The sequence below is a fragment of the Mustela lutreola genome, chromosome 5 (assembly GCF_030435805.1).
Source record: "Mustela lutreola isolate mMusLut2 chromosome 5, mMusLut2.pri, whole genome shotgun sequence".
Lineage (NCBI taxonomy): Eukaryota > Metazoa > Chordata > Mammalia > Carnivora > Mustelidae > Mustela > Mustela lutreola.
In genome coordinates, this window is record NC_081294.1 from 120,032,833 (window position 1) to 120,058,604 (window position 25,772).

At 38.4% G+C, this 25,772-nt stretch overlaps 1 protein-coding gene across 11 annotated transcripts in view; it reads right to left on the reverse strand.

Moving 5' to 3' along the window:
* Positions 1–25,772, reverse strand: part of MCTP1 (multiple C2 and transmembrane domain containing 1) — a 543,974-nt gene that overhangs the window by 356,835 nt on the left and 161,367 nt on the right. Inside the window, exon 1 of one of the 11 annotated variants that reach the window (XM_059175491.1) lies at positions 9,384–9,615. The exons of the other annotated variants lie outside the window; for them this stretch is intronic. Within the exon in view, the coding sequence (XP_059031474.1) occupies positions 9,384–9,440 (57 nt within the window). The 5' untranslated portion in view covers positions 9,441–9,615. Of the gene's footprint in view, positions 1–9,383; positions 9,616–25,772 lie in introns of those variants that run through there. 11 annotated transcript variants of the gene reach the window in all.

The following is a 25,772-nucleotide window of genomic DNA, read 5'->3' on the forward strand; positions in this document are numbered from 1 at the left end:
CCCAAAGTTATTTGATTATAGAATGTCATTTTCGTAGAACTAGCATTCCGAAGAATACTCTGGATAAAAGATCTGCCTTCCTCATTGCTCACTGAAGTTGCAAATGAGAAACCAAATGAGACAGGACTGCTCTGGTTCTTACCCAAAAAGAAGGAAGGCAGACCACAGCACCTGGAATGGCCTGCATCTGGGCCATTTTCTAAGAGGATCTCCCCACCTGGAGTTGTGCCTGCCTCCTGAGCGCTACTGCCTGGGTGTGGCCTCCCAGCTCCCCAGGGGCCACCAAGAGAAAAGCAATGAGGCTTGGACTTCCAGGGCATTACTCACTCTAATGACAAAAGTGTAGTTACTAGGACAGGGCATTGTCTAGAAATTGTTGCCACTTATTTGGTAAAACGATTCAAATAAATACGTATGTTGTTTACTAACACGATAATTTGTTTTTATGAAGTCTGCTGTCAGTTTGGTGTAGGCATTCATTTGGAAGATCTGGAACATTGGTGGGGATGGCAAAGTACAACTTAGATGCACACAAGTGGTTAAATGTGGACCTATCCCCATAATAATAAGTGCATCTGCAAAGGCCAAGTAAGTAGAGAAAAACTCTCAAGGGAGGGGGTCAGGAGAAGCTTCTACATAGACTCTGTGATTAAAATCTGCCCTTTCAAAAAATATGGTGAAAAAAAATCACAAAACTGATTAGTGGTCAAAAAGAAATTAGGCCAAATTTAAACTGACTTGTGCTGTGCACAACGAACGTTTTAATAAGAGGCACAAATCCAATGTGCTATTTGAATACTAAATTCAGATCATGATGCTCTCATTGACTCATGCAGTGAAAGGAGCCCAGAGCTGTGTGTTAGGAACCCCATGCCCAGCTTGGCTCCGTCGAGAGCCGATGTATATAACCTTGGAAGAGTCATTTAATTTGTCTGCGCCAGAATAGTTTTCACTTGCAAAAAGAGAGAGTTATGCTAGTTGATCTCTAAGGCACCTTTCAATTACAAAATTTTGTGAACATGAAAGATGTGTTGCTGGGATAAAAGGAGGAATTGTGGAAATTTTACTTGGAGCTACTTTGACTCAACTGACCTACACTTTTTAAATAAAGCTGATGTTTAGTTTTTAATTAACTTTCTCCTTATGTGTTGTTTAAAAGATATAATTAGAATAGAAAAACACAATAGTAATCTTTTATGAAAACATACAAAAATAATAGATGCAGTGAGAAAGAGTTCAAGATACGATGAGAAAAGGACTTTTATGCAGCAAATATAGTTTTCAGACCTTAGTTGATTTCTGGAAACAAATATACATATATTAGTGTCTGATATATAAAAAAAACATGCAAATGGGAACTTTGCCCTTTGTTGTAAAGCATCTACCAAAGAACAGGACTGCTATTCCAATAGATTTGTTTCCACTGTCTAAAATTGATATTTTGACCCTAAAAGTTACGTGTGGTCAAGTATTTGTACAGGAAACTTTTCAGTTCTTTTTTCCCTGGAAAAGCCTGAAACAAAGATCACCTTAATTCCTTCTCCTAACAATAACTATAAGAAGTCTATTCCTGCTGATATCAGTAGCTTGCTGGTAGTAATCTGCATACTTTTGGAATTGTGATGTACTTTTCAAAAACTTTTGAACATTAATATATTGTGTAATTTATCAAATATTTAAAAGAGGTAATAAAGCTACAAATCTTTATGGCTGGTGTATTCATGATTTTTTGTGGCAATTTACACATCTGGAGTACACAGTCGCCATGAGGCATTCATTCATTCATCTCTCCATCTACATTATCTATTTATATCATGAACATTTCTCAATCTCTAGGCATGAACTTAGCAGAAATTTTTCAGCCACTTTGGCTAAATAAACTTGGAAGTAATTGCTTCAGAACTGATTTGAAAATAAAAAAGCCACCACTGACTTGCAAATGAAAAAGAAAGGAAAGAATCTTCTCCAAAAATAATTCTTTAATTATTTTGGGAAACGAGAGAGGGCTAGAGGATCCCTTTATTTGAGGGATGTTAAAACTGAAGCCCAGGGGCGCCTGGGTGGCTCAGTGGGTTAAAGCCTCTGCCTTCAGCTCAGGTCATGATCCCAGGGTCCTGGGATCGAGCCCCACATCAGGCTCTCTGCTCAGCCAGGAAGCCTGCTTCCTCCTCTCTTTCTGCCTGCCTCTCTGCCTACTTGTGATCTTTGCCTGTCAAAAAAAAAACAAAAAACAAAAAACAAACAAACCTGAAGCCCAGACTGTACAGTGTAGAATTCAGGTCTGCTGTAGTAAGGTAATGCTTTCCACTGATTGTTGACTTGGAAAATGTTATTTCTAAGGTAGGAAAATCACCACCAGTGACAGTGAGCCTTAGGAATCAAATGAATTTCAAATAATACAAGGGACCTGTATACCAATGAAGAGAATTTCCTCAAATAATGAATATATGCTGTTGTATTTAGGGCCAGGCAAAAGAAAATTCAACCAATGACTTTTTTGGTGCTGATTGGGATTTTCTGTGTGTGTGTGTGTGTGTGTGTGTGTGTGTGTTTCATTTTTAATGATTGCTTTGGGCCGAAGCCAACTGTGTAATTTTCCCAATAAGGTTGCTCCCATTGTCTAAAACTTGCATATATTTTGCATTTGATCAAATGTTTTTACAGGAAATTTCTCTGTGTTTTCCCCCCTTGGAAAACTTGAAACAATAACCACCTTAATACCCTCTCTCGAAATCTGCAGTATTATCTAACCCAACTCCTTAGTCACTATCCTCATTCTGGAAATCATCCCTCACAAGTAAGTGGTGATGCCAAATAAATTTTGGTTCCCAGACTTCTTAGTTTGAGCTCTCTAATGAAATTTGTGGGGGAAAAAAAGCTTTTCTTCTAAGATTGAAAGAAATAGGTAATTTTATAAATAAATAATTAAAAATGATTTTTTAAAATGCTTTTCTTTTCTTCAACACTCTGCCTCAACTGTTTCTTCTACACTTTATTTTTCACAATAAATCTTAAAATAGTCAATCCTAAAATTTGACAATACCTGTTAATTTAGGTATTCAAATTATTTTGATCTTTTGATTTTATCTAATTTTCTCTGTATATGTATAATGTATATAAATTATATGTATATATCTACATACATTTAGCTTTTGAATCAAAGGAGTAAAGCATTGATGCTTCCTATGTGTAATTAAAGAAACTCTAATATGGAACAGTGGGAAAGGCTTGTGGCAAGAAATGACATATGGCTATACCAGTTCCATGTTGAAAATCATCAGATGATAAAGTATGAGATTGAGATAAACTCTTCCACACATTATACTCATTATACTTCATTCCCTTGTGTCCACATCCCCAGTGGTAGTCTGGTCCCAAACCAGTCTCAGCTATATGAGTCATGACTCAGAGCAGATCTATAGAAGTCCTAGTTCATCCCCTCCATCCATCCATCCAAGCATCCACCAATCCATCTTGCCAGACAGCTTAACTGACAGTCTACTATGTACTAGCCATCATATTATTAGCACTAAGTGTACACAGCATTGTAAAGAGAGTCCTTGTTTATAAAACTTAAAGAAACATGAAGGTTTGACAACCACCCAAGAATCTCAAACATAACTTGTGCAGTCTCTGGAGAAAGCAGATCAAAATGTACCCAGTTGCAGAACAGACCTAAACTCCTACTATTCATACAATGTGCTCCTTCCCCAAATAATACCTTTCCCAAGGAAATGTTTATGGAGTGTACAGAGAAAAGGAGATATGACATTAATCTTCCCTCAAGACACAAAAATTTCCACAAGCTTTTCTGGGACTATAGAAGTTGATTATGTGTACACTGTAAGCTATCTACTCCACACCTTAAAAAAAAAAAAAAAGAAAGAAAAAGAAAGAAATCTTTTCATATTGCTGAAGACCAGGATCACCTAGGAGAAATCTCCATTATGTCTACTCATTCTAGACACATTTTGCAATATTGCTGGTCTCATTTTAACATGAGTTCCTGAGTATATTTAATATATTTCTGGTTCAGAAAGGCCTGGGTTTCATTAAGAATGAGAATGTTGGAGTCATCAAAATGATTAAGTGCATTGACATTAAAAAGATTTATTTTCCTCTCTATGGCACACTATAACAGCCACTTCCTATTACGGGGGTCAAGTGATTCTAACTGGAGGTAGCACAGAACTGGAGGCGGCTCTGAAGCCTGACAGTCTTGGTTCAATTCTGGTCTTTCTACAACCATTTGTATGATATCGGGGATGAGTCACCTAACTTCTAACTACTTCTGTTTCTCCATCTTTGATAGATGGAGAACAGGAACAATAACAGTACCCAAATTTCATAAGGTGGTTTTAAGAAATTAATTTAGATAGTTCTTAAAAAGGTATGATACAGCCTGAATTAAGTGTTAGCCATTACTGTTACTTTCATCTTGTACAAAAACACTTGTGGGGTGAGGGATCTAGGACCTGATTTGTTACTTTTGGGTATGCTGTAAATTGCTGGGAATAAATATTCTTAATCCCATTCTACTAGTGAAATGACTCAAACAAAGGAAGACCAAGTGACTAATTTTGAGCATCTTCGCTAAATTGATATGGAATTAAAACCCCAACAAACCAACTCCAAGCTTTCTTCCTTGGGCTTCTCCTAAGGGGATGTTTTACAAACCTTGGCACTTATACCAATGGCACATTGACAGATGCTTCAAATGAGTTCAAAGTGCTTCACCCTCCTTAATGTTCACAGGATCATTAATCAATATTTACCAAGTACCTATGGGATATGTGGGATGATTGTCCGGCTTTCCTGTGTCTCCTGAGATTTGTAGACAGAAAAACAAAATCAAAAGAAGACTGTGACCTCCAAAAGCATTGGAGGGGTCAATATCGCAGAGAAGTATTGATTCCTGCCACTACACTCCTAGAGCCCAGGGCTCTGTCCCTTAAACCACACACACCATCACTTTGCATTTCTATTTAGCAAAGTTTTTAAAGACCCTTACCTCTCTATCTCATCTATTTTTCTTTGTTTCCTAACAATTATATAGCAGATTCATATAGTGCTAGGAATCAAAATAAGCAGTGAACTTTATTCCAAGCAGGACTAGGATTTATTCATAAGATAGCATGATGATCAATTTCACTTATTCACTGAAGCTGTAAGTTGGAGGATAGGATATGCAGATGGCACGTATCTTTCATAGGAGTACACTTTTACTAAACAAAATGGTGATTATATGTTGTTATTTTGGGGGTAAAACATAACTTTTGTTAATACCACCAACACAACAAATTTTTTAATTAATCTGTCTTTCGATCTTAATACTAAGAGGTTTTATTTTTTTTTTTATTTTTATTTTTTTTTTTAAAGATTTTATTTATTTATTTGAGAGAGAGAGACAGTGAGAGAGAGCATGAGCGAGGAGAGGTCAGAGGGAGAAGCAGACTCCCCATGGAGCTGGGAGCCTGATGTGGGATTTGATCCTGCGATTTCGGGATCATGACCTGAGCCGAAGGCAGTCGTCCAACCAACTGAGCCACCCAGGCATCCCAATACTAAGAGGTTTTAAAGAATTTTTTTCTTTATAAACTCACTGTGTTCCTGGGTATAGTAAGACATATGTCATTAACTTTTGTAATTTCAAAAATCGTCTTTCTCCCATCTCATGTCCCTGAGAAAGAAAAGAGTTTCATAAATGTAAAACAGCCAGGTCAGTTCTAACAAAAATGGTTGTGAGTCTTATTGGCTGTTTAAATTTTCCTAATCTCTTTTTAAGGGTAAGTGTCTGGAGAATCCCTTTTTGCTAACCGCCTTCAAAAAACATCAAAACCATCTACCATACTACCTATAACTTTAAAATCTACCCTTGTCCAATATGCATGTATGCTTTTATGAGTACAAGGCTTGGACACTTTGTGGCACAAACTAAAAGATTGCAAGAGTCAGATGTTATAGTCTGAGAATCATTCCAAAAAATTCATGCTCCGTTAAACTAGATCCAACAGAGAATCCTCAACCCACGAAACCTATAGACAAGGCCATATGTCTTCTGCAAAACATTCTCCAAGGATATAGCTTCCAATAAAGATGTTCATCTATATTCAAAAAATACTATTTATTGTTTTTTTAAAAAAAACACCCTAATAGTGTAACTCAAGAAACAGCTACGCTGCTGATCAATTTCTAGCTAACTGAGCAGACAGAAAGACCCAGGTTTGGATTTTGACTCAGATCCCAGCTTGAGCGAAGCAAAGCACCTTATTAACTCTTGTGGATCTTACTTCCCTTCTTTGTGAAATGAGAATTTGTGAGATGACCTCAAGTTCTGTTCCAAAAACACAATTCTGTGTATCTCACTTTGTGATAGTGTTGTCTGTAAGCTCTATGGAGTTTACAAGGACTTCACGCCCACGGTCTCATTTGATCCTCAAACCTGCTTTCCAGAAGTAGGTGGAGGAGTTAGCACTGCACCTTTTTGCTAGCAAGCGATCTACTTTTGATATCCAGCAGGATTCACTAGAGATAGGAGGATCTAAAGCATCTTTCAGAAAGATTTAGTTTTCAGGAGTCGGAATGAATACTTTATAAAAAAATTTTTTTTGAAACTGTCAAAGTCTTATTTAAAAGAAAAATCTTTAAAAACAAAGAAAAAATGTCATGCTTTGTCCTTCTACTGATCAGTCCTCAGTGGAGAGACATCATGTTGCTTTTACGTTGAAAATTAAATTTAGTTGCCACTTAATAAATCTCTTTTGAGTGAGGACAAGTTTCCCTGAGGTATGTGAAATTTTAAAGGAACACCAGGACAGAGATAAAATTGTTTTTTGGGGGGGTTTATTTCCAGAGCTCATCCTTACAAAATATTTTTATATATATTGGAAATTAACCAGTAAAGTAGTTTACAAAGAGGAGAAAATGGAGGCTTTTATTACTGAAAAAGAAATACTCTGAATCCAGAGTGGACTTCTGAATAACTCTGATGTTTCCAAAAATATGTGTTTTCAAGTTTTCAGAAATATGTGTCACACTTTACAGCTAATAAAATACAGCTACGAATGTGGAATTATTTCACCTTTGCAATCAATCAGGTAAGGCCAAAAGCTTTTCTTAACCGAGCTCCCAATTATTCTTCACCTCAGAGGGCAAGGCATTTCCTGAGTAACTAAGATCCACAGGTTATAGAAAGACTCGTTTTAGTCATCTATCTGACCTCTTTCCTCATCACACCCATTTTGATAGAGAGGTTAGAAATAGAAAGAGTACACTATGTGTGTTTGCTTTCTTTCCTTCTCTTTCTCCGTGCATTTCCCACACCCCTTCTAGAAGTGTAAAGAATATAGCCAAAGAATGGGGACCCCAGCAATGAAGGCGGGGAAACAAGGTGCCTCAGTTATCCAACCAGGTAACTACCAGCTGACTGCACAATGTCATCAATAACAAAGTCCATATTGTAATTAGAGCAGACTGTAAAGACTTGATTTCACAACATTTGTCATTCTGAGTTTTAATTCATAATAACAGTTCATGTTGCCATTATAACCCATATTTAAGAATCTGAAACTATGCAAAGTGTCATAACACTTTTCTGTCTTGAGGTAGATGCAGTCTATTCTTTCTGTGGACATTGAGTAATTCTCGTACAGCATACGGAAAAATTCTCAAGCAGAATTCTCAACTAACCAGATTAGTTCCCTTTCATCCCAGGCAAAAAAAAAAAAAAAAAAAAAAAAAAAAGGGTGGGTGGTGGAGAGTTTGATACAGATTTGGCATCAGGACATTCTATGTATAATAGTTTGGATTTTAATCTTTTGGGATATGTGCCTTTTCACTATGCAAGTTCCAAAGTCTCTCACACTGCTAAGTAATTTCCCTAAAATTTTTTATTTTCTCAATTTGGAATACCACCTTCAAAGATGTCTGGAAGTTGGACTTTCTTCCTTTCTCTCTCTCAATCTCTCTCTTTCCTTCTTTCTTGATTTGTTCCTGATTTTATTTGTTTATTTGATGGAGAGTGAGAATGAGGCAAGTGGTGGTGGGGAGAAGGAGAGGGAGAAGCAGGCTTCCCACCAAGCAGGGCAAGGAGCCAAGGATGCAGAGACTGATCCCAGGACCCCGGCATTATGACCTGAGCCAAAGGCAGATGGTGAACTAACTGAGCCACTCAGGTGCCCCTAGAAGTTGGACTAATTTTAATTTCACCTTCAAAGAAGAGGAAAACCACATACATTCCAACAGTTCATTGACCCCCGACCTTTGTGAAAACATGAATTATTCAATATATACCTAACGAAATGTAATTTCTACATCATAGTTAGAATCAAGCCATTTTGTAATGAGTATAATTTTGAATAGAAATGAAACAATCTATAAGCATGACAGTGGGTCTATCAAGAAGAAAGTAGTCTAATACCAACTGTCATTAAACATACAAAACCCCTCAACTCATTAGTATCTTACAAATTCACAGCTATTCCCAGCTCAAAATCAAATTAACCTTTTCTACCTCGAAAGAATTCCTAGGCCTTAAATATGAGCACCCAAAGTTTTGTGACACCAGACACCCACAATTAGTTCTGATTTGATGTCATTTCTTTCATCAATAAAAAAACAAGACAGCCTTCCTGTCATTCGCCCCAAACTCTCACAGCAGCAAGCTTTAAGAATTTGAAAACAGACCAATCATTCACTTTTCTAGCCACAGATTCTTCTACCCATATAATTTGGATATGACTGTCTCTAAGAGCAACTGAGGAGCTTGTGATTTAACATTTAATCTAGCTTGGGATAAACTCATACACATTTTAAAGCGAACAGAGCAATCAGAAGTTTATGAATACGATGGCCTTTCACTTACACAGAAAAGGCCAAATATGAAAGTACAAATGCTCTCATTATTTCTCAACTCTAAACTTCCTAATAATTATTAATGCCACTTCTTATTTCAGAGGAGAAATACAGTTGCAAGCTATGGTTATTTAGAGTAAGACCCAAACATAATCAAATGAATTTCATGCATGTTTCACCTTTAACTGAGATCAGAGAATAGCAGATAGGTAAGGAAGAGACTGGTACTATCTAATCCTTAAAAAAAAAAAAAAGAAAGAAAAACTGAAATGATAAGAAACTACGAGGATGTTTCTGCCTCTCAGGTATTGCATTTTTTATAAGAAACTATTACAAAGGATCCAATCTATTAAATTAAGTATCTTGCAAATGGATTGTGCTGTAAGTTTCACATGACTTGCGTTAGAATCTCAAATGCCACCTTCAGTACTTGTGAGAAGGCATTTTCTGAAGCATAATCACATACGAAAACTGCCACGTTCATTCCAGGCTGACCCGATGCAATGAGTAAAACAAAACGTGAAACTTACCTTATTATAAACAAATGGCAAATTGCAGGCACCTTTGAGCTTGCAGGTGTCTAGCATCGTTGATTAGAAATAAACAAAACATCTTTCATTCCAGTGAGACAACTGCATATTCAGACTTGGCTCTCCTTCCCGAATCCTTATGAGAGAGGCTGCTCCCCCCCAAGGACTAGTAACAGCCTCTTTACAGAGAACACTTGCTGCTCTCAACTGCAGCCACTTAGAGCGAAAGTCAGAGGAACCCGTGCTGCTTAAATACCCTGGCTTCACATTCACAGGATATGACTCAACTCCCTCTCAAACCAGTAAGGGTAGAGTTTCTCCTCACAAAACTGTCAGATTACGTAAGGAGCGTCACATCTGCGGCCTGAAAACTGTTTGCAAACTAAAAGGCAAACGTTTCAGCTCATAAATCAAAGGTGCATTTTCAAAGTAATTAACCCCTTCCCCCTGGCACAAGCCCCAAGTGGGAATGGGCATGGCAGGGCACAAAGAAAACTCTTCCGCTTGCTCTATGCAAGGGAATGAATGTAATGTTGTTAAGTGTATGTGAACTTGGTATCATCGCCCTGGCAGAGAGATAGCAAAGAGGCGCACGGAAGTAACTGCCATTCCAATCAGTTCAAAAACAATGTGTCGAACAAAACTCTATTTTAATGTGCAAGAAATGGCAGTTCTATACAACACAACAGAATCTCCTTCACCAAGTAGAGGATGGAAATAGATCTTGGTGGTGCGCTGTTGCTGATTCCCACAGAAATCCTGTCCCACGCTGTCATTACCTTGTGAAGCTTGCTCTGCCTACCTCTCCAACTCAGAGCCCTCCTTTATCTGTTTTGTGAACATTTCTAAAGGAACATGACTAATGACACAACTCCTTTAGTAAATGTGGCAATTTTCTGTGCTTTCTCCACCACCCACCACCTCTTAACTCTGAGCCGTGTTAAGCTTGATCACACATTGAATTATTATATTTATACACCTCAGTCAATGAATATTACAGACTTAGATCCTCAAAGAAAAATCTACTATATAAATTCAGTTGCCACCGGCATGATCGAGGACAGAAAGATGAAAAAGCACACGTCATTTATAGCAAATTGAAACCACATTGACTAGGACTGTGCGATAGACATATAAGATAACCACATACATCATTTTGAACTCTTAGTGGTTAAGAAAGTGAAGAGAAATATGTAAAATTAATTTTAATAATGCTTACCCCAATGTATCTACAATATTATAATTTCATCACATAATCAACATAAAATTTTAAAATTGTTTTACAATTTCTGTTCTAATCTTAGAGATCCAATGTATATTTTACATTGATAGCATATTTTAATCAAACTAACAACCAATGGATGCTCAATAGCCATATATGGATAGTGGCTACTATAGCTTGCAGCACAGGGCTAGAATTTGGGGTTCACTCTTCATCTCCAACTTGTAGTTCGAACATTCTCTCTTCAGATAGGTCTTCCCTTACCACCTTAGCTGAGATAACCTTCTCTAATGACTTTCCACATCATGATGCTTTTTATTTCCTCCATAGTGCAGCACAACCTAGAATATTCTCCTTTATTCATTCATTTACATTTTTATAGTCTGTGGTCCCTAATAATATTGTTAAGAAATGTGAGGGCAGAGATCTTGTAGTTGATATTTTATCCCCAGCTTCTGGCATGGTGATGAGTACATAGCGGAATTTAATAAACATTGTTTAATAAATAAATAAATAAAATATAGAATTTAGGCTACAGTTTGGCAAATAATACAATATTTTAAAAGGAGTTCTAAGACAAGGTATTTATTGAAATGGCTGGGTGGCTCAGTTGGTTAAGCATCTGTTTTGGGCTCAGGTCATGATCCCAGTATCCTGGGATCAAGTCCCACATTGAGCTCCTTGTTCAGCGGGGAACTTGCTTCTCCCTCTGCCTGCCACTCCCCCTGCATGTGCTCTCTCTCTCTCTCTCTCTCTCTCTGAAAAATAAATAAATAAAATCTTAAAAAAAGAAAAACAAGGTATTTATCATAGAAAAGATATCACTGAACTTTAAGCAAATATACTGAATGATACTTTCTAAATTACATCTTTTTCATGATGTTAATGATCTTTGACCTATAATGTGCTTCACTTTCATTTACAATAGTATAAGAAACATGCTTGTTTCATTATACTAGCAAAGATTTGGAAAGATACTTATAAGACTACTTTGGTCCTTTAAGATAAACCAGGATACCATTAGGATATCTATTCATCTCCTGCCCACAGAACCATAAAATATTATCTATAGGACATTTGCAGGAGACACTGGTATATTTGCCTGGCATATGTTCCTCCTCCTTCTGGATCATCATCCTGATTTTTATTTGGCAAGTCACTCATATGTCCCTTCCTCTCAATGTATACCATTTGGGTCATGCTGACCTGGCCCCAGAAGTGGGCATGTGACCCAGGCCTGACTAACAAGTGTACTATCCTTTAGGGTCAAGGTTGGGCACATAACCCAAGCCAGTCCACTAACAGTCAACACTCTACTTTGGCTGTTAATGTGAAAGAGGTTGTTAAGTTTATAGAATGTATGCCTAGAACTGCCAGTTGACATATATGCTATAACCTGGTGTGCGTTGCCTAAAAATGAATCTGATCAAGAGCAAAAAAAAGTCGAAGATGTGAAAGGCGGATTCCTGGTGCTATTTACTTCCTGGATCTGGCCACGCCATTAAGCCACATCTGCTCTCTGCAATGATGGATATACTAGAATATTCCCTGCAGTACTGTTTGCAATGTGAAAAAAGGGAAACTTTGCAATGGGTCATGGAGAGCAGAAGGGTTAGATAAAAAAATGGGGACACCATACTAAGGAATATTATGAAATTATTAAAAAGAACCATATTATCTAGTTGGGCTGCCCTGCAAAATTCCCTAAAAGACATTACGTGAAATGACACGTTGCAGAAATATACATTATCCCAGTTACGGGTACATGAATTTTTACATGCAAATTCATAGAAAAGAACCTGGATGGACTGTGTACCAATTGTGGACAAATCATTAAATCTGGGAAGGAGGTTTGAACTAAGGAAATGATAGGTGACAAAGACAGATCTAATCATTTAGTTCAAGGTATTCCTTATTTCATAAATCTTACAAAAATAAAGTCACGTATTCTGTAGGTAATTTGAAAAGAACATACTATTTTTTATAACCAAATCACAATTTGATATTTTATATGTCTATATTTTACTATATTATTCTCACTCTAAGTGGCCTACTCTTCTCTATTATTATTTTTAAAATAATGTAACACAAGTAAAAGTGCTCTTTTCTGCCCCACTCTGTCTTTTGCTATTTATTATGTTTAAATTTAGAATTTGTGTTTTTTAATTTAAAGGTCTACTTTTTTTCAGTTATTTATCTCTATTTCTTGAGTCAGAAATATGGCGAAGAGTAAGTGTTCCTCAGTCATTGCCCCTGAGGCCTTCCCAGACATAATGTCAGATTGCATAGTGAAGGGGGAACCCAGGAGAACTCTTATTTCTAATGAGCACTTCTGCTCAGCTTTTCTAAAGCATCTGCTGGGTGCCTGTATTGTGTTAGAAAGTAAAAACAAGAAGCAGTCCACTCAACCAAGAAATATACAATCTAAATGAGGAAGAAAAGTTATAGCAGATGGTGATGATGATGATGAAGAAATGAAGAAATAACCAGGTGCCGGAAACTGTGATAATTCGTTATTTAATAGTAGTTTAAATAAGATGGAGTAAAAGTTGCTGTAAGAGATATATACAAGGTGCTTCAGAAGCAGAGAGAAGAGAACATGTGATCACCTTGTACCCCAAAGATCATTCAAAGCATGGGATGTTTTGAGGTAGTATGGACCTGAGAGGTAGCAAGATCTAGACCTGATATTTCTATGTTCCCAAACAGATCATGCATAAATTAATACTAATTTAGTTAGAAATTAATAGCAATGAAGGTCTGGGTTATTTGTTTGAAAACAGTGCTTCCTTAGGAAACAGCTTCATTTTTATAACCAGTGATCCAATCACATAATGACATTTTCTTCATTCATTAGAGAGAGTTAAAAAAAAAAAAAGCCAATAGTTGTTAGCAATCCTAAGAAATGACACATCTACTTATACGAGATTATTAATAATTTATAACACTAAAGTTAAAAATAAACTCTTACTCCTTGAAGAAATCCACTGGTGAACACATTTTTGTTTGGGCATCTAAATGTATGTCTTCTGAAATACAAATGTTCATATTCTGTTTCTCTCATTCTAGGTAATACATCTATAGCTTTATGAAAAAGTACAGAATATGAGAGTACTCAATATTCTTCACCCAGGAGGAAGAAAATACTGTTTAGCTAGAAAGAAAAAAGGCTGGCCAGCAGCATCCCATATTTCCTGAGGAATGGTTAAGGGTATCGCACTTCCTTGAAGCTATGAATTCACTTCACTGTAACCCAATAGGGCTTACCAACTAAAATGTGTTTTCAGCACCTGAGGGTGACAGTGAAATGAATCTGGAAATGAGAAAGTAAGACTGTTGTTTGAGAATTAAATAAGAAAGTAAAAATAGAGTAAGTCAGAGCATACCTAAATGAGGGCAACTTTAAGAGTCAAATTGATGCAAATTCTTGCCTACAGGCATGCCTGGTACCAGCAGGTAATGCTGCTCAGTGCCAGGGACCTGGTAGGGACCACAGTCAGGGGAATAAAGAGCAGACCTCAAGCCTCACTCAAAGGAGACAGTCACCCCTCAGTTCCAGGGAACTGACTCTATGGGGAGAAAGTCCAGGAAGGCCAGACCTTCTTCAAGAGAGGCTAGAGCTCTAGATGCTTGGTGAATACTTCTGATTTTTAAACCTTACCCTCTATAAGAAAGGAACAAAAGCTTTGGAAGCCCAGATGTGCCCCACAGACTGTCAGTCTTGGACCCTCAGGTATGACAATAATCTGACTGAGCAAAGCAACTTTATTAACAGAAAAACAGCCCAAACCAAAAGAAAAAAAGAAAGAAAGAAAGAAAGAAAAGGTGCAAAGCAGTCTCAGAAGCAAGCACAGGAAATAGTTGTTCAAACCCTGAGAGAGGGTGCTCTGGGCTCATGGGATATCCCTTCCTCCTAAGGATTTTCCCCTCTAATCCAAATAAACTTGAGTTGAGGAATAAATTTCCATTCTGATGCTGTGCTCCCCAAACTGCTTTCTGATTGGAATGTAGCATCCTGTCAGCCTTCAGGAAGGCTTGCTGGAAACGTGAGGGACTTGAGGGGCAACTCAGTCGCTAGGTCCTCATTACAAATTAATAAACTGACAGCCTGGGGAGAGACGTAGCCTGTCTCCAGGCACAAACAGGCTGGGTGGGAACATGAACCGCCACGCCCGGGAGTTTCACTTCTTGGAAACGGAAATACTGGCTTTCTGATCCTGTACGGAAGTTGTCTGAGCTTCACTACTATGAGCAAAGCTCTGGGGGACAGATGGGCTCTGGAACTGCTGACTGGTGTGGTTTCTAGGCCCACAAGACTTCAGGCCAGACTATGGAGAGTGGCAAATTCCTTAACACAAGTCCACCGCTCGGGACCCTAAGTAATTCATCTCACAGCTTCGCTTCCCCTATATTTTGCCCCAGTGGTCATCCCTTTTATTATTTTTTTAATATTTTATTTATTCATTTGACAGAGACAGAGATCACAAGTAGGCAGAGAGGCAGGCAGAGAGAGAGGGGGAAGCAGGCTCCCTGCTGAGCAGAACCCGATTCGGGGCTCAATCCCAGGACCCTGAGATCATGACCTGAGCCAAAGGCAGAGGATTAACCCACTGAGGCACACAGGTGCCCTTGGTCATCCCTTTTAAAGGATCCCTACCCAGTTCTCAAAAGATCTAGAAGTGACCCAGAAGTGTGATGCGAAGAATTAAAGATAAAACCCAATGAACACGAAGGGACAGAAAATTCATGGTGGGGCGGGGGAGGAAACAAGGAAGGGGAAGGGGAAAAAAAGGGAAAAAAAATTTTTAAAAAGATCATGGGAATTAAAATATTTGCAATCAATGATGTTAGGAAGCAGACGCTGGGCTCTGAGCTTGCCATGTACTATCCCATGAAATCCTGAGAAACTGTGAGGCAGGCACTATTCTTGGCAATTATTCTGCTTCACAAAGGAGGAAACTGAGGCCTAATGAGAAAGTCACTTGAGCATGCTTCCACAGCTAACAAGTGGTGGAGTGAGTGGTGGAGTGAGGTGTAACCTCAAACATTACACTATGTTGTCTGAATACTTTATCACTCTTGTTTTTAAACACTAAACATACATTTTGCAATTTTTACATGCCAGACACTGTTCTAACTACTTCACCAATATTGGCTAATGACTTCCTCATAATAAACTTATGAATTGGGCACTAAAACATCCCCGTTCTGAAAAGGAAACTGAGTCAGAGAGGAGGTAAGAATCTTGCTCAAGATTATACAGCTGGCAGGTGGCCTCGCCAGGATTTGGACCCAGGCCGTCAGCTCCAGGGCCCAGCTCTGTCTCTAAGCTGCCCTCACCAGGCTGCCCAGGAAAAAACTCCAATTTAAATTCCAATTTTAAATATTCATTTCAATGTTATTTTAACATTTTCAGGAGGGTGGACAGAAATACTGAGGAAAGACATCGCTTACATTTCTATTTATTATATACCAAATAGAAAAACTGCAATTCTTTTGTGTTTAAGAAACACAGGGCAAGTAAACACCACAGCAGACGACAGGCCTGGGTATGATTATTCTTAGGAGATATAGCCAAAGAGGGTAACAAATTAAATGCTACCTCTCTTTCCCCTAACTACTATAGAGGGAATAAAGGGATACTTCTTGGGAAGTAAAAATTGGAATACTTTTGAGAAATGTAAGATGAAGGAAATATTTCAGAGTTTAATTTGAAGGAATTGTTTTCTTTTAGAAACAGAGCAAGTTTAATATGAGAATAAAAGTTCTTTGAGCATAGGGACACCTGGGTGGCTCAGTGGGTTAACTCTCTGCCTTCGGCTCAGGTCATGATCTCAGGGTCCTGGGATGAAGCCCCACATCGGGCTCTCTGCTCGGCGGGGAGCCTGCTTCCTCCTCCCTCCCTGCCTGCCTCTCTGCCTACTTGTGATCTCTGTCAAATAAATAAATAAATAAAATCTTTGGCGGGGGGGGAGTTCTTTGAGCTTAAAAAAATTGATGGCTTTACCTCCTACTTTACTTTAAAAAAAAAACAAAAACCCAAAACCCTAATGTGTATTTTTGTTAAAGAAACTACGTACTTTGTAAAACAAAAAACTCAAAACACTACAGAAGAGTATTAAGCACAGTTTAAAAGTTCTTGTTCCTGCTTCCCCATTACCGAAAGCTGACCGCTCTTAATTTTGCGATTTCCGCATTTCCCAAGCATATGTGATCATATATATGATATAGGCACACACTTTTACACCACAAAGAGAAATACTCTTTCCATATTATTCTATAACACTCTTCTCTCTGAACATAACTTCTGTTTTCATGGCAAGATATACATACATTTACATATATGTTTATTTTCTGTGTATTATTTTTACCATTTTAACAATTTTACTTATTTCTTATTTAAAGTATAGTTGACATATAATATATTGGCTTCAATATTGGTTTCAGGCATGCAACACACACAGTGATTCCATAATTCGATACATCACTCAGGGCTCACCATGATAATATTACTACAATGCTGTTGACTATATTCCCCATTCTATACTTTTCATCCTCATGACTTATTTATTCTAGAACTAGAAATCTGTGCCTCTTAATTTCCTTTGCCTATTTTGTCCACCCCCCCACCCCTCCTCCTCTCTGGTAACCACCCAGTTTACTTTCTATATTTGTGAGTCTATTTCCACATTTGTTGTTATTATTGTGTGTTTGCTTATTTACTTCTTTTTTAGATTCCACATATAACTGTAATTATATAGTTGTCTTTCTCTGTCTTACTTCACTTAGCATAATACCCTCTAAGTCTATCTATGCTGTCACAAGTAGCAAGATTTCAGTCTTTCTTATGGCTGAGTAATACTTCATTTTACACACACACACCCCCCCCATATCTCTTTTACCCATTCTTCTATCAGTGGACACTTAGGTTGCTTCCATATCTTGGCTATTGTAAACAATGCTGCAACAAACATGGGAGTGTCTAAATCTTTTTGAATTAGTATTTCTGTTTTCCTCAGGTAAACACCCAAAAGTCAAATTACTAGATCATAGGATATTGTCGTTTTTAATTGCTTGGGGGAACCTCCATACTATTTTTTATAGTAGTTGCACAAATTTACATTCCCACCAACAATGCACAAGGCTCTCTCTTCTCCACATCCTCGCCAACACTTGTTATTTCTAGATACCTCCTACTTTAATCCAAACTTTCCATTCAACTTAAAATGGAACTTTCAGATCCATAAATTATAGACTTTTATTAAAAATTTTACTTGGGAATTGATTTGTTAAAAATAACTCCCTGTGACTCATACTGTTAATGTGAGGGGAACTTTTTTATTTAAATAATGAGAAAAGCCTTCATTGGCTCCTATAACAATTAGACAATCCAATTTAGACCTTCTGAGCCAGGGTCTAAAAAGTTAGTGCCATCCTGAATCTAAGTAGCCTGTTTTTAAGTCCTGGATCTGTTTTGTTTCCCTACAAATCTCTGCTGTTTGATTCAGTTCATAAACTCTTTCCAGGGACCATCATCTTGGAGAACAGAACATGCAACTCCACCAGCTCATAAAACAGCACTGAACAAAAAGGAAAAATACCTACAAACTTTTCTTTCTTTCAGTTATCTATTCTCCCAAACAATCCAAACTTCTTTGCTCAATACAATTTACATGATCTGGTAAGCAAACATAGCTTATTTCCCTGGCAATACTCTTTCCTTGTCCTATATCTGAAAAAATTCTCAACACAGCCTCCACTCAAACTGGGCTTGTTTGAAATTGTATTTATTGGGCGCCTGAATGGCTCAGTGGGTTAAGCTGCTGCCTTCGGCTCTCTCTGCTCAGTGGGGAGCCTGCTTCCTCCCCTCTCTCTCTCTCTGCCTGCCTCTCTGCCTGCTTGTGATCTCTCTCCCTGTCAGATAAATAAAATCTTAAAAAAAAAAAAAGAAATTGTATTTATCACTGCCACTCTCCTCCATGCTTCCTGTTCCTTTGTGTTGTGGAAAATCTGAGGTGACTGAGGAAAAAAAACCAAAGGGCACCCGGAGAGATGGGAGATCACAGCTTTATTATCCGTAGCGGGCTCAGTGGGATCCTTCCCAAAGACTGAGCACCGGACAGGGTTAGGAGTGAGTTTTTATGGTTACAGGCAATGGGGGATGGTAACAGGGTATTTTCTAGGTCTCTCAATGCCAAATGGCCCTTTCACTTGGAAGCATAATCTATGTGGAGGTAAGTCAGGAGTGTGCTAAATCACCTAGGGAGCTGTTTCTCTTTCTTTTCTTATTCAAACAGACTGGGCACCTGGTCTTTTTCTTCTGTCTCAGCAGGAGCAATGACTTGTTATCTTATCTTAGTCAAATGGGATGGCTATTTGGTCTTTCCTTGGCCCCAGCTGGAGCAAACGGGAGCCAGGGACGGAAAGGGGCTAGAGCCAGAGTTTCTATCCGCCTCACTTTGCTCCCTCACCACCACAAACATACTTTCTTTAGTGCTTCCTGCCTTTTGTCCTGAGAAGACTGGGTTAAAAAGCAAACAAAAACAAAAACATGTGCTTCTTATTCTCAGCCTCTCCACACAGTAAACAATTCTCCCATCCAAGTACTAACCAGGCCTGACCACAGTAAACAATTCTCAACTTGAAAAATGGCTTGAGGGCAAAGAATAATCTAGAGCTGAATTATAAAATCCTTTGTTAGGAGTTCAGAGAAGAATGGAAGGCAGTGGCTCCTAGAACTTTTTGCATACACAAAGACCCTCTAAACATCTTAAGAGTAAGCTTTCCAAATCCTCTCCATTAAAGGACTGGGCTTCTGTGAATCATGAGAATGTTATCTTGAGGTATTTCATTGGGATATGAAAGTAGAGAAAAAATACACTTGTGTTTGTGGACTCATAGGAAACCCACAAAGGTTTTAAGAGAATTGTTCTGGAGTAGGAACCACCAACTTGGATTAAAAAACTGGAGATAGTACAAAATGAAAAGTAGACTTTGAACCCCCCCAGGACGATAGACAGTAAACAGGCAAAGAGAGGAGGCTATTTAGTTGTAAATAAAGCCCCTCGCCCCCCAATGCCATATAAAGACTGACTCAGAAGGCAGAGCCAAGAGCCAAGAGCATACAGGGTAAAAACAAGATCCAGGAAGGACAATTCCCAGGAGCAGGACTACACCCTAATGAAGAAAATGGCAGCATGAACCTGGCTGGATTTCTTGATTGTGGTGGGTCAATGATTGCTTTGAGGCTCCTGCTTTCCCCCCATTTTAAATGGGTGAGTGGATAGCAGTTTACCTATGTATGTCCTGTCACTGAAAGTTGGGTTTTACGGGGAATAGGGGAGATGGTAGTTAAAGGGTACAGAGTCTCAGTTACATGGGGTAAATGAGTTCTGGGGATCTAATGTATAGCATGGTGACTACGGTTAATACTATGTTGTACACCTGAAATCTGGTAAGAAAGTATATCCTAAAGTGTTCTCACTGCACACAAAAAGTGATAACTGAGAGGTGACAGATATGTTAATTAGGTTGGTTGTGGTAATCATTTCACAATGTATGCCTGTGTCAAAGCACCATACTGCACACCATGAATATATATGTAATTTCTATTTGTCAATTATACCTCAATAAAACTGGGGGAAAAAAATCTTTCCTATTCCACATGCTGTTCTTGCAATGCGACTGCATTCCTCCCATCAAGAGATGGTGGGAGGTTCCTTCTCCTTGGACAGAAGTAGGACGAAAGCAGAAATGATGTTATGTGACTTCTGAAGATAGGTCAGAAAAGCTGGCTCATAACCCATCTGGTCTCCTGAAAGGCTTGTTCTTTGAGTCCAGCTACCATGCCATAAAAAGCCCAAGCAGCCCATGGTGAGGCTCACATGGAGAAAAACTAGGCCTACTGCCCCAGCTGAGCTCCTGGCCAATGGGCAGCACCAACATGAACAAACCATCTTGCAAGTAGATCTTCTAGGCTCCAACTGAGTGATGTTGCAGGGAACGGAAACAACTTGATCTTCCCAAGCTCTGCCCAATTTGCATGTCAATGAACAATATAAATGACTGATGCTGTCTTAAGCCACTAACCTTGGATCAGTATGTTATGCAGCAATATATCACTGAAGTACCTTTTTATTGCTTTCCTTGCATGCTGCTCTATTTCTCCTCATTCCCCATGAATTTTCTAGAAGATAAAGCTGATCAAATTATGGCCCAGATTCCACCCCCACCTTTTTTTTTTTTTTTTTTCTGCCATTAGGATCTCTGCCACTAAACTGTAATCACTTTGAGGTCATGAACAATTGCTTAACTTTATAGTAGCATTAAACCTTTACTGAATAGGGCACCTGTGTGGCTCAGGTCAGGATCCCAGGGTCCTGGGATTGAGTCCCACAACAGGCTCCCTGCTCATTGGGAAATCTGCTTCTCTCTCATCTTCCTCATTCTCTCTCTCTCAAAAATAAATAAAAATACTTTAAAACACACACACACACATTTACTGAATAAATCTATTATCAAAATGTTTTGTTCCTATAAGTTCAATAGATCTAAACTGGAATCTTGACTTATAATGTGTAAATTTTGTGAAACTGAATTGCCAAATTAATATTGTTGATTTCTCTCTTGCCATTTGTGACAGTGTGGATGGAACTAGAGGGTATCATGCTTAGCGAAGGAAGTCAATCGGAGAAAGACAACGATCATATGATGTCCCTGATATGAGGAAGTGGAGATGCAATGTGGGGGCTTTGGGGAGTAGGAAAAGAATAAATGAAACAAGATGGGATCGGGAGGGAGGCAAACCATAAGGGACTCTTAATGTGTCAAAACAAACTGAGGGTTGCGGGGGTGGGGGTGCGGGGAGGATGGGGGGCGGGTTATGGACAGTGGGGAAGGTATGTACTATGGTGAGTGCTGTGAAGTGTGTAAACCTGGTGATTCACAGACCTGTACCCCTGGGGCTAATAATATATTGTATGTTAATAAAAAAAATATATTGTTGATTTCTGTTTAATGAGCATAAGGGCAAAAATTTTAAAGAATTCACTTTCCAATATTAAAATAATATGTGCTTACAAGTCAAGAGACACCCTTGATGAAAATATCTTATGACTAAGAAAATATGGTGTGAAAAATTGACACATATTTCTTTATAAGCAAAAGGTAGACTGTTTTGTCTAAACCTTAGCAGTCTGATTTGGTAAGTCCAAAAATAGTTTTGCTTTATCAAATAAAAGTACAAAATTATAAGCAGTTCTTAATATCCCAAGTTATATATTTATTGTTAACATTTCTAAGAATTTCCAAATTTTATGTTAACATAAAATACTATGTATTTTCTTCTGAATATTCCTTTAGTCCTTCTGTTAGTATACAACTACTTCCAAATTCCCTCTGTAACAAATTCTTGGTATTTGTACTTTTTTTCTTTTTGCTTCTTAGTGATTGCTTCTTCTGAAGGCAGACTGTTTATTATTTATGTTAAATTTTTATAAAACTCACTTTCTCCAAGGAGTGTGAAGTACTTGACATACAGAGGAATTTTTTTTTTTTTTTGTATTTTGTTTGTTTTAATGAACATCTTCCAAGCCTTGAAATGGCAAAAAAAAAACACCACCAAAGTTAGAGGAAAAGATCAAAGAGCAGGGGACAGAGCAGCAAGGTCAGAAGTAAGTAGGAATTGGTTTATTTGTAGAATAGTGAGATCTCAGGGAATTGTGAAAATAATTAGGTTCAAACCACAGTCAACTTTATAGTGCTACCCTTGGGAAAGGAAGGTGTCCTGATCTCTCATTTTTTTTTTTTTTAATTTACTTATTTGACAGAGGGAGATCTCACAAGTAGGCAGAGAGGCAGGCAGAGAGAGGAGGGGAAGCAGGCTCCCTGCTGAGCAGAAAGCCTGATGCCAGGCTCCATCCCAGGACCCTGAGATCATGACCTGAGCTGAAGGCAGAGGCTTTAACCCACTGAGCCACCCAGGCGCCCCGGATCTCTCATTTTTAAGTTGACTGCAGGATCCGTAGTTCCATGCTACCTTCCTTTAGCCAGTCTCTTGTGTGTCAAGATAACTGGCTAGAAATTAGAAATTAGACATAGTAGTCCCTGCTCTTTGTACATTATGTTGGATTTGGACAAAAGTAAAGGCAGAAACAGACTAAAATCAATGAGTTTTTCTTCATTTATATATACATATATATATATATATATATTTTAAAGATTTTATTTATTTATTTGACAGAAATCACAAGTGGGCAGAGAGAGAGAGAGGAGGAAGCAGGCTCCCTGCTGAGCAGAGAGAGCCCGACGTGGGACTCGATCCCCGGACCCCGAGATCATGACCTGAGCCGAAGGCAGCGGCTTAACCCACTGAGCCACCCAGGCGCCCCTCTTCATTTATATTTATTGAAGAAATTAACTGATATATGACTTGGGGAGGGGACAGTCCATTTGAAATAAAAGGAGGCACAGGGGACAGTGAAGGGACTTCTGGGGTTTCTGGTGATTAGACCTCTAAGAGGAAGGCTGGCAAGTCACATCCTTGAAAGTCAGATCTCAGACACTTTTGAATGGAGACTGAGAATTAAAACTAAGCTGCTTTAAAGAGAGTGAAGAAAAGTGGTATTTATCACACACTGCTTTTGTGGGCAAAAACTTCTTCAAAAGGGCCACGTCTTCGGCATAACGAATGTAGAACACTCGGTGTGCCATCTGGGCCGCACAAGAACTACCCAATATTTCCACTGTGCGACTGTGATTTTCCAAAAGAAATGTTCAATAGGGAACAACCACAACAACAGCAACAACAAGCCTAAGTATTTTAGCAGCTTCTGTATGAGGGTATTAATGACCACATGAGAACTCGTGGGCAAAACACCAAAGAACTTTTTCATCCTTTGGTAGGCATAAGTGAAATTTTTTTTTTTTAAGATTTTATTTATTTATTTGACACAGAGAGTAAGAGCACAAGCAGGAGTAGCCAGGGGAGGGAAAGGGAGAAGCAGGCTCCCCAAGGAGCAGGAAGCCCGACATGGAACTCGATCCCAGGACTCCGGGATCATGACCTGAGCCAAAGGCAGCTGCTTAACCAACTGAGCCACCCAAGTGCCCCGGCATAAGTGAAATTCTGGGTTTTTCTTTGTTTTTTTTTTTTGTTTGTTTGTTTTTTTGTTTTTTTAAAGATTTTAGTCATTTATTTGACAGATCAGAAGTAGGCAGAGAGAGGGGGGAAGCAGGTTCCCCGCTGAGCAGAGAGCCTGTTGCGGGGCTCGATTTGAGGACTCTGGGATCATGACCTGAGCCAAAGGCAGAGATTTTAACCCACTGAGCCACCCAGGCGCCCCATAAGTGAAATTCTTAAGTGCATGTTCAGTTTGATACATTTACACATTGCAAAAGGAATAAACCTCTTACAACCAATATAGCTTCAGTGAGAAACTTCCAAGAGCAGGGGTTATAGGCTACTCAGCTTCTGCTTTGCTGAGAGCCTTAAGACTAAGGAAAAGGAAGACAGAGAACACATGTGAAGCAAGGAAAGGGTAAAAAAAAAGCAAAAAAGGGAAAAGCAAAGAGTTGTCTCAAAATCTGCTTGAGGAAATAGGTCTGCTTAAGAGAGTTTCCATAAATGGAAGAAGCTTTAATTCCTGCAGTATGCTAAAGCACAGACGCTTTCAGTGTCTTACAGAGTTAGAGGAGATAAATGGAAGCAAAACTTCAGGAACAAAAGCTAAATATCATAAAAGTCCTGAAATCTTTTTTCTTATAAAGTACAAGATTTTAACTCTAAAGTCTTTTCATGAATACTGAATGGGGCAGAGAAAGAATCTGTTGAATCGTCAAAATAATTTCCTAACCCATCAGTGAGTATTAATATCATTCTAAAATATATATTACATACATTATTGTTCTAAAGAGCTCTAATGGGAGCCCCTGGTATATTATTTTGTATAATTCCATTATGGTTCTTGCTTTTTCATGGTGTTTAAATGCATTTAAATGTTCAAACACACATATGTGGTAGGACTTGGGGTCTTCTACCATGATGGTAAATCATTATTTTTAGTAGCTTTTTCTCTGATTATAGTGGTAATCGATGTTTATTTTTACATATTAGGAAAATTCTAAAAAGTAAAGATTTCAAAATCTGTCTATAATACCAGCTTTTATAAATAACCGACGTTAACATATTTATGTCCTTAACAAGTATTTTTTGAGCACCTACTTTGTGCCAGGTCCTTGTCTTAGAATAAAGACACAGTAGAATTTCCATCCTTCTAAATGAGAAGAGACAGAAAATAACCCTATTAGCAAATAAATAATATTAAACACTAAGATGTAACATGAAGAAACTAGATTAGGCTAATGTGATAGGGAATAAATGACAGGTAGGAAAAGGGAAGAGCTTAAGCTAGCAGGAAAGGCTTTCTCACTTTGACAAGGCAGCCCTTGTGTGGAGAACCAACTGGGGATCAGGAAGCAAGTATGGCAAAATCCAGGGGAAGACTGTTTTGGGAACATAGACCGGCACAACCGAAGTCCCTGAGATAGAAATGATCTTGTGCTGTGGGAGAGACACAAGAAGGCCAGCGCAAAGAGAAAGAGAGGCAGAGGTGAGGGAGAGAATGCTGGAGAATTGGGTGGGGTCCTCATCGTGTAAGGTCTTGGAAGCCATGCAAAAGGTATGTGGACTTCATTTTGGTGTGATTTCCATCATGGGAGTCACATGACCTCTTTCAGAAAGAACACTCCTACAGCTATGTGCGGGTTAGATCAAGGAGACAAAAGAGTAAACATGGGTGTACCTGTCAGGAGGTTGTTGCAGGATTCCTGTGGCTTGGATGTAGGTGCGGTAAGATTCAGGATGTGTTTTGGGCAAAGATAATATATAGATAAATAGAATAGATGAAGTATAAACAAAAGAAAGGAATTAAAAAGGGGGAGATCAAAGATGACTCCTAGGCTTCCGGTCTAATGGTGCTTCTATTTGCTGAGTCCTACTTACTATTGGTTCTCTTTACTGAGTAAAATGGTTCTATTTACTGAGTAGTGAAATTTCATATATAAAGGTGCGTTTTTTTTTTTTAAGATTTTATTTATTTATTTGTTTATTTGACAGACAGAGATCACAAGTAGGCAGAGAAGCAGTCAGATAGAGAGGGGGAAGCAGG